The 15,648-nt window shown below is 44.2% G+C and overlaps 1 protein-coding gene across 4 annotated transcripts; it reads left to right on the top strand.

Moving 5' to 3' along the window:
• The first annotated feature begins 430 nt into the window (after positions 1-430).
• Positions 431-15,575, top strand: LOC101470784 (polyhomeotic-like protein 1). 4 transcript variants are annotated; one of them, XM_023154034.3, is made up of 15 exons: positions 431-626; positions 2,547-2,671; positions 4,109-4,228; positions 4,644-4,715; positions 4,822-4,950; positions 5,030-5,194; positions 5,312-5,393; positions 5,681-6,657; positions 6,865-7,000; positions 7,089-7,294; positions 7,376-7,466; positions 8,303-8,390; positions 10,783-11,008; positions 12,520-12,730; positions 13,381-15,575. In XM_023154034.3, exons 1-15 carry the CDS (start codon positions 431-433, stop codon positions 13,530-13,532), a joined length of 2,976 nt encoding a protein of 991 aa, XP_023009802.3. In that variant the 3' UTR covers positions 13,533-15,575. The 4 variants fall into 4 exon arrangements, with proteins under 4 accessions (XP_023009802.3, XP_012779740.3, XP_023009803.3 ...); XM_012924286.4 differs by having other exon boundaries at positions 2,544-2,671; positions 4,109-4,222; XM_023154035.3 differs by having other exon boundaries at positions 2,544-2,671; positions 10,801-11,008.
• Positions 15,576-15,648: the final 73 nt, after the last annotated feature.

Genomic DNA, 15,648 nt, shown 5'->3' with positions numbered 1-15,648 from the left:
TTCCTTCACATTGCTCTAAACACTTGACTTCAGACAGGTATACCTTTTTTTTTATTAGTATGAAGTTATAAAGACAAGATATCCCTAAAATGGTCATCTCAGGAAAAGAAGCTCCACCCACCTGCCGTTCAAACCTTCTGTTGTTAAGTGTCAGCCAATCAGAAGGAAGGGAGGGGGAGGAAGCTGAACCACCTTGTGTCAGATGAATATAGGTGCAGGATGAACAAGTATCATGTCAAGTTGTGAAAAATGCAAAACTACTCTGGTGTCCAGTAAAACATGAAGTTTGAGATAATGCTAAGCATGTTGATCCCGAAGCCTTTGGGGGTAAAGTGAGCCCCTGTCCCCGTCCTGCTCCGTCATCGTGCAGCGCCGGAAAGGGCCGAGCAGAAAAAAGAAGGAGGCGTTTCCACACATCAGCTGCAAATTTATGCAGAACAGTAAAATCAGTGCTGCTGCTGCCGCTTCGAGCGTCCTGCACAGAGAAGAAGAAGAAGACGGGCGAAAAGAGCAGCAGCACCGGGCACAACGCAGACAAGAAGCCCGGCGGATCGTTGCATCGCTCGGTGTCGCTCTGCAGCGGGCAGCCGGTGCAGGAGGAGCCGGACGAACCCGGAGCGGTGACGGTAAGGTCGGAGCGAGAGCCGCGTTAACGAGCCAGACAGCAGCGGTGGAGGCGGGGGGGCTAGCGGGAGGCTAGGAGGAGTAGCCTCCGGTGGATCCAGTGTTAACTGGTCTGAAACATGGAGGATGGCTAGCTAACGTTAGCGCTGTGTGAGCTGCTCAGGTGGCTGTTTTTGAGCTGGTGGAGGCTGGAGACGGAGGCAGACTGTAGGTGCTGGGACAGGATGGTTGGAGGAGGAGGAGCAGTGATAAAGGAAACTGCAAAAAAAAAAAAGATTGTGAACACCTGGTCTGAACAAGTCCTGTAAGGTGGTGAAGTAGATGCAGAAAGGCTGTGTGAGCGATGCTTTTGGAAATGTTTCTCATGCAGGAGCCTTTGTACTAAAGCACGTTTCCCCGTTTTATTCCTGTGAATCCCCGAAAATGGATGCTTTATAATGACTTCCTACCTAAACCAGATAACCTGATTAAAATGATAAACTGCTGCAAAGAGGAAATGAATGTGCATTTTTAAATTGCATGTTACAGTTAATTATATCTTTACAGCTGCCATCTTCATCCCCTCACACGTTCCAGGCCTTTTCCTGCATGTCCAGACGTGCAAAACGGAACAAGAAAAAAATCTAATGCAGAGCTTTAATTTACACAAGCATAAAATACACCTTTGTTTATCAAATGGTCAAAAATAAGAAGAAAATGCACAGACTTCTGTCTTTTATCACTTCACTCTGAGGTTCATACGTTACAGCAAATATTTGCTTTTTCTTACACACAGATTAGTGTGTAACAGTAACCATGCATTGATGATAAAGGTGATGATGGCAATATTGTGTCAAAAATCCACGTCTTTAATATCAGAGATGACTGAATTTTGTGCATGGTTGCAGAATCCTTTCCACCTCCAGCTCTCGCATTTTGAGTTTAAAGCATTTGCAAAATGATTTGACAGATATCTTTTTTTTTTTTTTGCACATTTTTCCCTCATTTTCTGCATATATGTAAAGAATATTATTATTATTATTATTATTATGATTTTGTTTTTTTACCACAATCCCTGTGACAGCCTGACTTACATTAATTTGGCAAATCTGTAAATGCAACCTGATTTCATTAATCATTTTAGTTGTGCAGTTTAGAGGTACTTTCATAGTCTTCCTGTCTGCAGGATGCATGTTGTGTGTGGTTAGTGTGAGGGGGTTAAAATTGAATCTGCAGCTTGTCCACAGCATGTAAAACAAGAATGTGGTGGATCGGTCTTATATTGGGCTTTGGTGAAGCTACTCAGTTCATCGACTGCCCCTTAGGTCAACTTTCTGTTGATTGGCTGCCCCTCATAAGCAGAAGGTTTGAACAGGAGGTCGGTGGAGCTTCTGTATACCTGAGATGTCCCCTTATTTGGACATCCTACAGATCCAAGCAGGAAAAAACTGCATATAATTTACCAAAGTTTCAAGTAATGAGGGCAGTAAATGTAATCTTTCATATGAACGTCCATACTAAATCCATCCGTTATAGTGTGCGTGCATGCGTGTGTGTGTGACAGAAAAAAGGAAAAGCTTGATGGAAGCCCTTTAAAGGTGTAAACTGGTCTGTGGAGCATTGTGTCCGTCTCCATGGTGGCGATGGGAAAAAACAGCTGTCAGCGAGACACTCAGTCGTTGTGATTTACTGCCATAAAAAATGAAAACATTTTAAAATGTTGAAAGTGTTAAAAATAACCAGCAGCAGAACTACATCAGTCATCCACGCTGTAAAAAGTGTTTCACAGCATCTCGACTCTGTGAGGTCTGCTGTTTGTCAGGAACCGTGACAGGTGTGGAGTTTTTTTCCTCCTCTATCCATCAGACTCTCGCAGAGAGAGAAACTGGTGTTTGTTTCATCCTGTGTTTGACTGACGGACGCCTCATCTGTCTCCTCAGCAGCCATGGAGACAGACGGAGAGCAGAACCAGCAGGGGGCCTCGACCAATGGAAGCGCTCCGTCTGGGACCAGCTCCCGCCCCTCTCCCATGAATTCCATGTCTCTGTATGAAAGGCAGGCGGTCCAGGTAGGTGTGAGTGTTTATACCTGTGTGGCTACAGGACCAGACCACATTGATTTTCACACGCTGACAATGAGTCCTCACTTCATGGAAAAAGCTTTTAAAGGCTCGGTTCACAGCTGCCTTTAGAATTCAGGTTAAGATCAGTTTAGTTTAACAGTTAAAAACTAACACACATGTTAGTTAGCTGGATTTCCAGTTTTGGGCCTCAGTAATAATCCAAGTGTGCCAGGATTGTTGTGCACAAAGGGGGGAAAAGGCATCGCGTAAAAAATATTTAAAATGCTTAAAAATGTAAGTTTTGTTCGACAGGAAATGCGTTTCTTTGTTTGTAAATGTGAAAAAAGGGAGACATCCCTGATTAGAAACCAGTGCTCATCCTCAAAAACTCCCCTCCCCAAGTAGGAAGTGGTCATAATCTTCATGGGGTGGCTTTTAATGACCCCTACCATCTTTAATATCTCGCTGTTCTCACACTTGAACCATACCTTGAGGGTGATAGCCCGGCAGCATGGTGCATTGTTCTGCTTTCGAGTTGTTATTGTTGGGCTAAAAGTAGGTTGCATGCCTGGGGATTAGATTGCATGTATACAGGTCTAGATTCAGGTCTAGACTTTAAAAACGTGACTCGTGGGAGCGTTTGGTTCTTTGCATAGTTTAAAACTCATTTCAGATGCATCGTGAAACACGTAAAATAGATCCCTGTGGCAAAACCTTCACTGTGATGTAGGCGGAGCATTTATAATCCTGCCAGTGAACAAAATTGTAATAAAAATTAATAGAAAATGATGATATCACTTTGCATTTTCGTGTCCAAATTGTGTTTTTGGCTGCAGCGTAAACATGGACTGTTTGCGTGTAAGCAGGGGCAGAAAGTGTGTGTGTGGCTCATTTGTCTTCATAATTTCTGATTTATGTGTTAGCCGATGGACAGAAACTGATGAAGACTGACTGAATCGGGGGGGGTAAAGAAAAGAGACCGAGTCGTGCTGGGTGTGATGGAGGCTGGGTGTTATTTTCTCAGGCTTTTGTCACCCTGCACGGCCATCTGTCTCTGTCACCCGGCACACACTAATCCAGCCCGCCGCGCTCGCTTTCATCCCCCGACTTATTACTGTACGAGCCTCCCCTCATACATCAGGCAGCTGGCAGGTTTCTGCAGCTTCGCTCTCTCTCTGCTCCTTCTGCACTCGTTTCTCTCAGTCTGCTCTATCCCCTCAATTTTCTCTGCACTTCCTTTTCCATCCTAAATTTCTCCCATCCCTCACTCTTTCATGTCTTCTTCTGACTCTTTGCCGTCATGTTTTCCATCCCCATCTTTTCACAGCACTTTACTTCCTTCATGCTCCGTTCCTCCCTCCCCCTTTTCTTTTTTTCTTCTCCTTCTCCAAAATGCTGTCCCTCCTTCAGTTTTCATTTTTGGCCGTCTGCTCCTCCCTCCAGGCCCTGCAGGCGTTACAGAGGCAGCCCAATGCCGCTCAGTACTTCCAGCAGCTGATGCTGCAGCAGCAGATCAACAACGCAGCACAGCTGCAGAACCTGGCAGCTGTGCAACAGGTAAAGGTGTGTGCAAATTTCACTTTGTTTCTTTCAAGTAAAGGAAGTTATAAACATCCTGCACGTGTTGTTTGCAAAGCACAAAGAAAAACTATTGTAAGAAATAAAACGATACATGATGACGCTATAACAGCGTTGCATAAGACAGATTGCCACCTACTTGCATGCAATAATTAACTCCCATGAAAACCAGAAGAAAAAGGTGGGGAGGCCACGTCTACAGTCGATGCTGGACAGCTGTGGGTTGTAAAACATGGAGGCTTTGTGGCCAGAAACAAAGCTGAGCATATTTTGCATCAACCACACAACAGCCTCTGTAAACATCTCAGTTTTCATTTTGTTTGGAGTTTATTGAAACCTTAAGCTGCTTTTTTTCTCTGTCTCTTCCCTTTCTTCGTTTTACTTTCTTTGTTTTTTTAAGGCCACTCTGGCTGCCAGTCGTCAGTCAAGCCCCTCCAGCAGTAGCTCTTCTCAGACTACCAGCACAACCGCAGTACGTAATCATACAAAAACGATAGCTCTTTATGCCACAAAATCAGTACCGCTTTTTTTCCTTCGAGCCACAAAAGATCTTAAAGATGCACGTTCCTGTTCTTCAGGTCAATGTAACATCTGGATCAGGGTCTACAACCAGCAGCCGTCCAATGGGTGCCTCAGCAACATCCACAATCAGCCAATCAGTGCTGCTTAGTGGGACAGCCGGAGGGCAGGGCCAGATGTACCTGAGAGTGAGTTTGATCAGATGGTTTATGTGCGGCAGCTCAGTTTTGTGCATTTTAATGGCTTTAATGTCTTTTTGTCCTGCAGGTGAACCGCTCCCTTAGGACGCCTATCCCCTCCCAGCTCATTTTCATGCCCGGCAGCACTGCAACTACTGCTGTGGCAACTGTTGCCCAGCAGCCACAGGCTCAGCAACAGCAGCAGGAAGTGCCTCCGACTTCCTCATCCAGCAGCCAATCTGATAACGACCAGGTGTGTGGCTAACATAAAAATGTTCTCATGGCTTGAAGACACATTCTTTCGTTCTTCAGCAACAAAGTGACAGATGGGTGTTTTCACCCAAACATTTGCTCTGTGCTCCATCTCCAGGTACAGAATCTAGCCATGCGAGGTCTGTCGGGTCCTAAAGGTGTGGGTGTTAAGACTGAAGCCCCAGAGAGAAGTGACTCGGGTAGGAAAGAAAGAAGAGGAATTAAACATATAAATGAGCTTTGTAATGCTCTGAAGGTTGTGTATGATGATGGAGCCTGTGGTGGATTTGGCAGAAATTTCAGAAGCGTACACTTAATTTGGACTTTCTCATTTTAGTTATAATAATATTGAAGCAAATTCATGACAGTGATTCAGGTTTAAATGCTTTTATATGTAACGTAACGTTAATTTGGGGGTGAACTGCCGTTTTAAATGTGATGAATCACTAAATAGACACTAATATATTTTCATTCTTATTTTTCCCAGCTGCCTACTCGCTGGTCCAGCCCTCTCACCAGTCTACCCCTCAGTCCCCCACCAAACCAAGCCAGCCTCAGCCCCAGCCATCCCACATCAAAATCCCTACCTACCCCCAGCCTACTAATCTCAAAGCTCACCCTGTCTCTTCTTCCGGTGCCTCGTCGTCCTCGTCGTCTTCCATCCCTCTCTCCCAGCTCTTACTCCACGGTACTCGAACCCTCACCACAGGAACCACAGCTCCCACAGCAGCACATACTCTGGTCTTGACATCCAACGCCACATCTCAGCCCCACGGGTACCCGGTGGGCACGGCAACCATCAAACCAGCGGTCAACGCTCAGACTCTGGTGGTGCAGCCTCTACAGAAAACCTCACTCGGTGCTGAGAAATCAGGCCACGGAAACGGACCCATCCCCATCCAACCTAAAACTTTACAGGGGCTCCGCCTGCCCCTCCAGCTTCCTTCAAGGAACCCCCCTCCCATCCTGCCTGCTCCGCCGCCTGCCAGCAGCTCCAGCCAGCCTCCCCACACGCCTCACATCCCAGTGCAGATAGTGGGAGCCAGGCAGAGCACACTTGGAAATGCCCAGGCTCTCGCTCTGGCCCGTGGCAGCTGCAGCCAGGATGGTGCCGCCGTCCTCAGCAGCTCCTCTAGTCTGCTCACCATGGTGGCGTCCATCGCTTCCAGGGAGGGTGGAGTCGTCGGCCGAGGGGTGGGGCTGAAGACGCTTCAGTCACCCCAGGAGGCTCCCCCCTTGGCTCAGGTGTCTCAGGTGCATCCACAAGCCAATCAGAGCTCTGGACAGAGTCAGAACAGACAGCTGGCTTCAAGCCCTGCCTCTTGCTGGCCCTCCACCATTTCATCTCCTCCCCCCTCGCTGTCTCGCTCCTCCCTCTCTCTCCACCTGGTGACCGAAGAGCAGAGAGCAGCATCAGCTGGTGTAACCACCAATGGAGACTCATTAGGAGGTCAGACGCCACAGGTCAGCTGAAGCAGGATTTAAGTGATTCTCATGAATCAGACTTGATGTTTTTCTAACCCACACACATTTCTACATGTCACAGATGGTGATTTTGGGTTCTAGCACTAAAACAAACACGCTACTCAGCCATAACTGCTCCTTGTGTAAATATTACATCCTACAATCACTCTCAGTGTCTGTCTGTATCTGTTGGCACTTTCTGTTTAGAGTAAACAGACGACTGGCTCTCTGAAAAGAAAATCAGACTCGAATTCAGCCAATGACGAACATGGCCCCTCCCCTCCACGGCTCCAGCCAGTCAGAGATCATGCCTCGGCCATCCCAGCCAATCCCGTCGATGCAGGTAATAACATAGAAATACATCCCTGTAAAATACTGTCAACACACACACTCGGTGAAAAACAGTATTTATCTTCCTCTCACCTCTCCAGGCTCTGCTGCTCCTCCTCCTCCTCCTCCTCCTCCTGCATCCTCTCCTTCTCCTCCTGCATCCTCTCCTTCTCCAGTGCTGCTGGTGTCCCGTGGGACTTGTGGTCAGGGTGAGAGAGCTCCTCCACCTCAAGCTGTGGTTAAACCGCAGGTTCTTACACACCTCATAGAGGGCTTTGTGATCCAGGAGGGGGCGGAGCCTTTCCCTGTGAGTACATGGGATTTGTAGTTTGTTTTTTGTTTTGTTTTTGTCGGTCGCTGACTCTTAAACTGAATTTGTGTTTGACAGGTCTGCGGTCCAGTCAAGGACTCGGCTGGTGAAGATTTGACTAACGACAGTCCAGACACTAACCCGTCGGAGACTGTTACCACAGCAACAGGTAACAGCCAGACTGCTTAAAGCAGTGCTGCTTTAAAGACACGTTTAAGGGCTGAAATCAGAATCATAAATATCTACTGTAAGGTTTCTGGGATAAAGTTGCCTCTGCATGAGAAACGGCTCTTAAAATCTTGAAAATCAAAATGTGATTTCTGCATTGCTGAAGTCTCTGTGCATTAGCCATAGTACATGTTTTATTGTTGTTGTTCTTTGGCCGTTAGCGTTTTATTATCCTCTAGATTTTTAGTTATTTACTTGGTGTGCCCAGTTTTCTAGCTAGATTCTCATTTTCTTCTTTTAAGTCACACAGTCATGATTTGCTGCAGTTTTTTCTTTATACTGTACACGGTGACTGCCATACTGGACAGTAGATTACAGTAATGTATATTAAAGGCAGACCTTGGTACAGCTGATATCTTCAAAACTGAAACGCATAAAAAAATTTTGAGCATTATGAATGTAGAGAATTGGAGGGAAAATATGAACAATATGAATAGTTTTTTTGTTTTGATTTTTTGGTGATCTGTCCCTTTAACATTATAACATGGACATGGCTTATGGGATTTAATGTTGTGTAACAAGATGACCCTTGTTTGCCCCGTTTGTTTGAGCTGGGCTGCAGGAAAGCATAAAGACTTTAATTATAACTTTCAAGCTGGGAATTTCCCACCTCTGAGTCTAAACCGCAGGCAGCGCGATATCACAAGAAAATATCATCGCAGTCTGATTTTCTGTGTGTGGACCGGGACTCATAACCCGTTGGAGTATATAATACCACGTTTGCGTTTGTGTATTATTCACCATCTGCTTTGTTCTGTCTCTAAACTCTCTCCTCAGTGCTGAAGTGTGAATACTGTAAAAACTTTGCTCCTGCCAGCCAGTTCCGAGGCACCAAAAGGTTCTGCTCCATGTCTTGTGCCAAGAGGTACTTCAAAATGCATGAAACATATACAGAATAAATCACTGTACTGCAAACAGCTGCAGCCACTTCAGCTTATTTCACAGTGCGAGTGATGAACGTCTGTTTCTAGTTACAGTGCAGTTTGTCATAGATGCTGTGCAGTAAGATTTGGATATCTTGAAGTCAAACAAAACTGCATAAAGCTCAAAACCTCAATCCTCTTTGAGGCTTTTAGTTCTTAGTTATATACAGTGTTTCCCACATAACTGCACTGTAATTGTGCCATGCAGTGCATGTGTGTGCCTTCTTAAATAAATGGAAAATAAATCCTTTATATAATAACGTCTGCTTTCCCATCTACAAACTGTAGCATCTAGAACTGCAGCTGAAGGCTGACTGCTTTAGTAGAATCGACTGCGCGCATATATAGATGTATATAGTAGGGGTGCAACGATACACAAAATTCACGGTTCGGTTCGATACTTTTGTGTCACGGTTTGATATTTTTTCGATACAAAAAAATGTTCATGCCTTTTTAATTTGTCATTTATTAAAATTATAAATATATATTTTAACTCAAAAGTACAGTTTTTAAATTTAATGTTGCTGAAACAACAAAGGGATAAAAAAAATAAATCTATCTGATGGAGAAATCACTCATCTTTGGAAAAGAGAGTTTATTACAGAGAAATGGCTCTTTCAAAATAAAAGCTATACTATACGCTTCTTCTGGGCTATATTCTCAGCAGCATATTAAACATATCATAAGGAGAATCCTGTGCTAACGGCTGTCTAAATGACTCGGGTAAAGTTTGTAGCATGCGTGCTTGTTGTTTTTGTCTGCTTCCACTTGTCTTTGCACGAGGATGATGTCGGAGTAAATGTGCAGTCATATTTGTTGTGTTCCCACTAGTGCTGTCAGCGTTAGTCTGATATGACCTTAGCGCCACAACACGGCAAATCTCCGTTAACTAGCTACCGCCGATCGCCCCGTGCGTGGGGCTAGACGGCCAACACGTTAACGAGCTAACTGCGCTAACACACTAGTTCCCACCCATGTAATTGAGCATTGCATGGCACATCCGACATACTGTTTTACTTTAGTCCATGACGCGCTTACCTTCAGGGTCATACGTCACATGAAAACCAAAATAGTTCCAAACGCCAGATCTGAATCAGGGTGGGGGAGGTTCAGTCGTTGAGGCAGTTGGCATTTTGCAACAAGCTTAGCTTCTGTCTTGCTAGCTTGCGCTGCGCTCAGTGGATCTGCGCTCCACAGTGCAGCCTAGGCGGAGTAGTTGAACGCACTGAGTGCTCCACACAGACGGCATCGTCAGAAGAAAAGTTGATAAAAAATTTTTAAATTGTATTGTTCGATACATATGCGTACCGAACCGAAAGCACTGTATCGAACGGTTCAATATCGATAGGAGTATCGTTGCACCCCTAATGTATACATATATATAAATATATAACAAACAGAAGGGTTACCCATCTGAAACAGGATGGGCTATGCCAGCTGTTTAGCATCAAGTGAGCTTTCAAAGTAAGAGTGAGGAGGCTGTACTCTTGTCAGTTTTCTGTTCTGTTGGATGAAAGATGGTGTCAGCCATGGCCTATCCCAGCTGTCATGAGACAAAAGGCTGCGTACACCGTGGACTGGTCACCAGGCTGTTGTAGGGCTAACAGAGGGACACCTAGGGGTCATTTTACAGTCACAACAACAACAACATAGCGTATGTGTCTTTGGACTGTGGGAGGAAGCCAAAGTACTCAGAGGGAACCCATGCAAGCTTGGGGAGAACATGCCAGCCAATGGCTAAAAGCCATTTTTTAAAAAAAAAAAAAAAAGGACACAAAATGACTTTAAATCCCAGAGCTGCCAAAGACTAGTGTGTGTGTGTGTGTGGGGAAACACTGATATATAATGAATCGATATCAAAAGCCAGTGTTACTAAAGATGTGACCCACTAAATGTTGTCTAAAACGGGACTTTAGTGTGAATTCTCAGGTGGCTCCAGCTGTAAATCTCACAGCTTGTGTTTTTCTGTTCTCATGTTTTTTTTTTCTGTGTCTACATATTGTGATAGCCTCACTTCATCCACTTTCACATGCAGCATGTAACCTCGCAGTACAGTGGAGGACGCTTTGTTTCTCCTCTGAATGTGCTCCGTATTAAAATGTACACTGTATTTATTATGTGACATGTTTCAGTAGAAAACAATGCGCTGTCTGCATTGTTTGTTACAGTATGTTGTCAGCTTATGATTTGACATTTTCTGCTTCTGCTTTGTATTTGTCCCTTTGCCCACTACACATGTATAGCTTATATACCGCGTACGGTGCAAAGAGACAAAAACTGTGTTGCTCGTCTTGGCTTCAGTACCGTATATGTCACTCTTTGTCTACGATACAGTATGTATTGGTTCCCCAGGTACAACGTCAGCTTCAGGCAGCACTTCGGCGTGCGGCAGGGTCACGGCCAGCGTCAAGCTCAAGATCACTCTTCGGATCGGGATCAGAGCCGCGGACACCTCTCCAACTCGGACGACGAGGGAGGAATCGCCAGGAGGAGGGTTCCCCGCAGGACCAGCTCAGAAATAGCCAGTGCCAAGATAGCAGGGAGGCCCATACCTGCCAAGGTGAGGCAGGATTATACAGTCCCTACAAGGAAAATTATTGGTGCAGGTCAAAAATTAGAAGTACGATCCCAGCTGATAACTGATCTGTGTAGTTGTACTGGAGCCTTTCCTGCTTTGATCACATTTAAATAGCCTTTGCTCACATGCAGGTAAGCGGTCTGTGTGGAGAGCAAAAGAGGCATTGCATTTGTTTAGAAACGAGTGCATCAGAGGGACGGCTCAGGTTGAGCAGTTTGGAGATGCAGTTGGAGAGCCAAGGCTGATGTGGTTTGGACGTGTGCAGAGGAGGGTTAGTGGATATTTTGGGCAGAGGGTGTTGAATATAGAGCTGCCAGGCAGGAGGAAAAGCAGGAGACCACAGAGAAGATTCATGGATGTAGCGAAGGAGGACATGCAGAGCGTTGGTGTGACAGAAGCTGGTAAGAAAGAGGCTGATGATCTGAGAGCAGCCGAAAGAAGACGAACCAGCAGACGAGATGGTGGGCTCAGATTTGTCTGATGGATTTCAAACTTTAGCAAAAGGGTTTTTAAACTTTAGTGGCCTCTTAATAAAGCCTGTAAGTGTTGATATGTGCAAAATATTTGGCTCCAAATATTTTTAATGTTTGTATGTTTAACTCTGCAAAACACACATAATATTTTTTTACACCTTTTTCAGTCAATTTATTACTTTTCTATCATCCTATTGGCAGAAATGCAACTTTAAGTAGTTTTAAACATATTTGGATGCTAGAACTTTACACCCAGTCATCAATAACTGCGATCATGTTCAAAATGATCTGCTTCTACCGCAGCTTTCAGCTTCCTGGGAAGTGTTTTTTGTAAAATAACTTCACTTGTAACCACATTAAACCACATACAGATCTGGCTTTGTGCTCAGGGACATCAACACGGATGGAGGAGCACACAAATATAATTGTGCGAGGAGGGCGATCTCTTTCTAATAATGATGTCAGTGTACATACAAATAATCCATTAGTCAAAGCTCAGGCTTCAGACTGCTGAAGCTCTGTTTCAGAGGAGACATCCCCAGTGTGGTCATTTCACACCACTCTGGCTGCGAGCTTAGAAACCACGGCCAGAAGCCCAGATTAACACAAATACACTGAATTATGCCGAGTAAAGAATAGAAATGCAGAGTAAATAAGCATAAAAGAGCCCCTTTAAATTTCTCCTCCATTGTTACAAACTGGCCCCAAACCAAATGTATGAGACTCCTGAACACAAACTTCATGTAACAGCAAAAATAGACCTGAATCCATCTGAATGTGCATTTTTCACTTGTATGCATGATGAGCCTTTTGAAGTCATTACTTGCTTCTCTGTGACGGTGCTCAGGTATCTCGAGGTTTGTGCTCCTTTTTTATAAACTGTAACAATCCCCGTCTGTGCAGCTCTAATCTTTAAATATGCAGACGGGGTTTTGTCCTTGTAGCCTATGTTCATGTTTTTGCAAGCAGACCGGGACACTAGTGAACGCTGCTGCTTTTTTTTTCTTCCTCCGCTTGTAGTGCCGGTCCGAGTCGAGCCATTCAGATGAGGAGTCCAGCGTAGAGGAGGATGAAGATGACCCCATGTCTCTCTCGCCGGCCTCCTCAGCGTCCTGCCACCAGCCGCCTCCTCCGCTCCCAGCAGAGAGCTCACCACCGCCCACCTGCCTGCCTGCTAGCCCCTCCCAGTGGAGCGTGGAGGAAGTGTCACAGTTTATTTCCTCACTGCAAGGTTAGAAGATCTGATTTTTGATCTTATAATGCAGCACTGATTCACATAAAGATAAAAGGCTCGACTTCACGGTCAAGGTCAGAGGTCGAGTTATCTTCTGAATGAGTTAACTCGAGGGCAAGGGGATGCAGGATGTTGAAATTGGCACCATAGAGGTGTGTGCTAGGAGGCAGAGGGGTAGCATGGTGGCCACCAGTATTTTTAAAGCCCTTCCAGCGTCTCTCCCTCTGTGGAATCTGTGAACTCCTGAACTGATAGATGATGGAAGTGGGGGTAAAGAGGAAAATGAATGGCAGTGCTCCTGAATTAGCTGGTTTCTGGCTACTGCTGATGTTTATCTTGTGTTGCTCTGCTTTTATATTCAAGTGCAGTAATTGATGTTTTGATCAGTTCTTCTTTTAATTTGCAGTTTCATGCTTATCAACATTGTTAATACTGTACAGTTAAAATAACAGACCAGTTTCATATTAATGTGACACATTAATCTGGAGTTCAGCTGTTTCCACCTCGAACTTGATGCTTTTATTTGTTATGTAAATGTTTGCATTTGGAGCTAATGCATGAACGACTGTGTGCATTAATGTTAATGTACCATAATTTTCAACCTTTGCATTTTTGTCCACCTGTGCTTTTATCCGTCGTCCTCTCAGGGTGCGAGGATCTCGCCTCCCAGTTCCTGTCGCAGGAAATTGATGGACAGGCGCTGCTGCTGCTGAAGGAGGAGCATCTCATGTCCACCATGAACATCAAGCTTGGCCCTGCCCTCAAGATCTGCGCTCACATCAACAGCCTAAGAGACTGACCGGTGTTTTTACCACAAATCCGCAAAGTTTAAAAGTGAAGCCCCCCCGGGCATCCACCACCAGCCCGCGGGTCAGATATGGAGCTCGAGAGTCCTGCAGGTGAATGTTTGAAGTACAGTTCATTTCCCAAACACGGCAAAGACTCTGGGACTGCAGAAGTGGAATCTCATCCTGTTTCACATCAGATTCTCGCACAAGTTGTAAAAATCCTTCAAATGTGCGATTTTATTTCGATGAAGGTACACGTTCCACCAAATTCTGCTCAAAATCAATGTAAATGAAGGTTTTGAATGTATTTTAATTGCAAACGAGACTCGTTGAACCTGAAGTACTTGCTCGTTATTTTTTCTGACCGTAGACCGAGGCTGTGATTTATTTTCGTTTCGTTAAACTTCCTTTAAAAGACTGAAGATACACACAGAAGAAAACAGCTGTGCTTTGTTTTGCACAGGAATTTGGAAGGAAGACCTTTGGAAGCACTTCTATAGCACTTCCTTTGTAAAGTGAAGTCACAAATCTTTTTCTTATGTAGTTCAGCATTCTTTCAAAGACATGAATTTCATTGCGTACTTCCAGCATTCTAATTATTTGAGAAGAGTATACAATGGCACTTTTATTTTGAAGGCAGCCTATTCTTTGCGCTACAGGGTACTGTGAGAGTACAGGGTACTGGGTGCAGAAACACCAGAGTCCAAATGAAACCCTAATCCCTCAAGGTTCAAAGAGCATTTCATACTTCAAGTAAAAATACGGACGTTGCATAACTTTTTCTCACATCTTTACCGTATTGTTTTATATCCAGAGAACATCAGCTCTACTGCTGAATGCTTTTCACTGTTTTTAAGCTTTTTACCAGAGAAGTTCACGTCAACTCTGTGATTATTCACCTGTCAGCAGTTTGTGAGATTACTCAAATGGTACCACCAGCTGCTCCTGGTCTGCATGAGTGCACTTACAAGGCAAGTTCACCGGTTTGGTTTTGTGGAGAGATGCTGTCAGAGAGGAGTTCTGACAATAAGATGTTCATTTTAAAGTGTCTTTAAGTTGCATTCGTGAACAAGAGAAGTTGCTGGCCACACGTGGACCTACGATGGATGTGGGAGAAATAAGACATCACGCCTGAATGAATGAATGACTGTGTGAATGAGTGAACCTTGAAGCTATACTGTAATAAGTGTAAAGTTTGCCTTTCTATTTAAATGCACATTTGTTTGCTGGACTGCCTTGTTTGAAGCTTTTTACTGTAGGACTTTTCTCATGTTCTCTCTCTGTGAACCTCGTGGCCTTTCTCACTAGTCTCTACAACAATAGGTTTAGATGAGGATTGTCGGTTTTTACTGCTTTCATATCATTCCTTGTTTTATATCTGCGCTTACTTTTTTACAACTCTCGATTAAGCAATGAAATGTGTTGCTTTTCCCAAAAAGCGTGACTGAATAGTAGCTACTTTGATCAAGGATCAACTTGCTGTCTTCCTCATAGCTTTGTCACATAGCGTGTAACTACCAAGAGTATTTACCTTTCTAGCTAGCTAGCTATCTTTGGCTTTATTGTTAGTGACTGTGGCTATTCCAGTACTTTGTTTTTGTTTTTCTTTCTTTCTTTCTTTTTTTTTTTAAAGGGTAATAATCTTGATGATGTTTGCTTATATTTCACTTTCCCCAGGATTTTGGAGTCTTTAAATCTTCATTCTAAACGCCAAAAAAAAAAACCTGAATTTCGCCTCATTTCAAGTGAGGTGAGCCACAAATGCAGCTGTGATTACCTGTACAACATTTGTCCAAAATCAGACCATTGCAGCGTTGTTCGTTTAGTCTTCAACATCCCAAAAAGTAGCACTTTTCTCACAGAAGAACAGTGAATTCAGCAAAAAAACGTTCTTTTATATATAAATCTGTATACATACAAATAAGGAAGCCACTTGGAATCAAATGTCTTTGCTTGCAATAATTTCCAAAATCTGCAAAATCTAGAGGGGCTGGTTTTCACAAGAAGAGGTAATTAATACTATCATGCAAATAAATAAACTGTTTTAAAGCTGTGATGCTTGTTTTTGTTGTTTGTTAGCCTGAGTAATGGTTTCGGTTTGCACTGTTGCTTTCCAAGTGTAACAAG

The sequence above is a fragment of the Maylandia zebra genome, linkage group LG22 (genome assembly GCF_041146795.1).
Source record: "Maylandia zebra isolate NMK-2024a linkage group LG22, Mzebra_GT3a, whole genome shotgun sequence".
Classification (NCBI taxonomy): domain Eukaryota; kingdom Metazoa; phylum Chordata; class Actinopteri; order Cichliformes; family Cichlidae; genus Maylandia; species Maylandia zebra.
The sequence above is the reverse complement of the archived record's forward strand: the minus strand, read 5'-3'. Positions and strand labels throughout refer to the sequence as shown.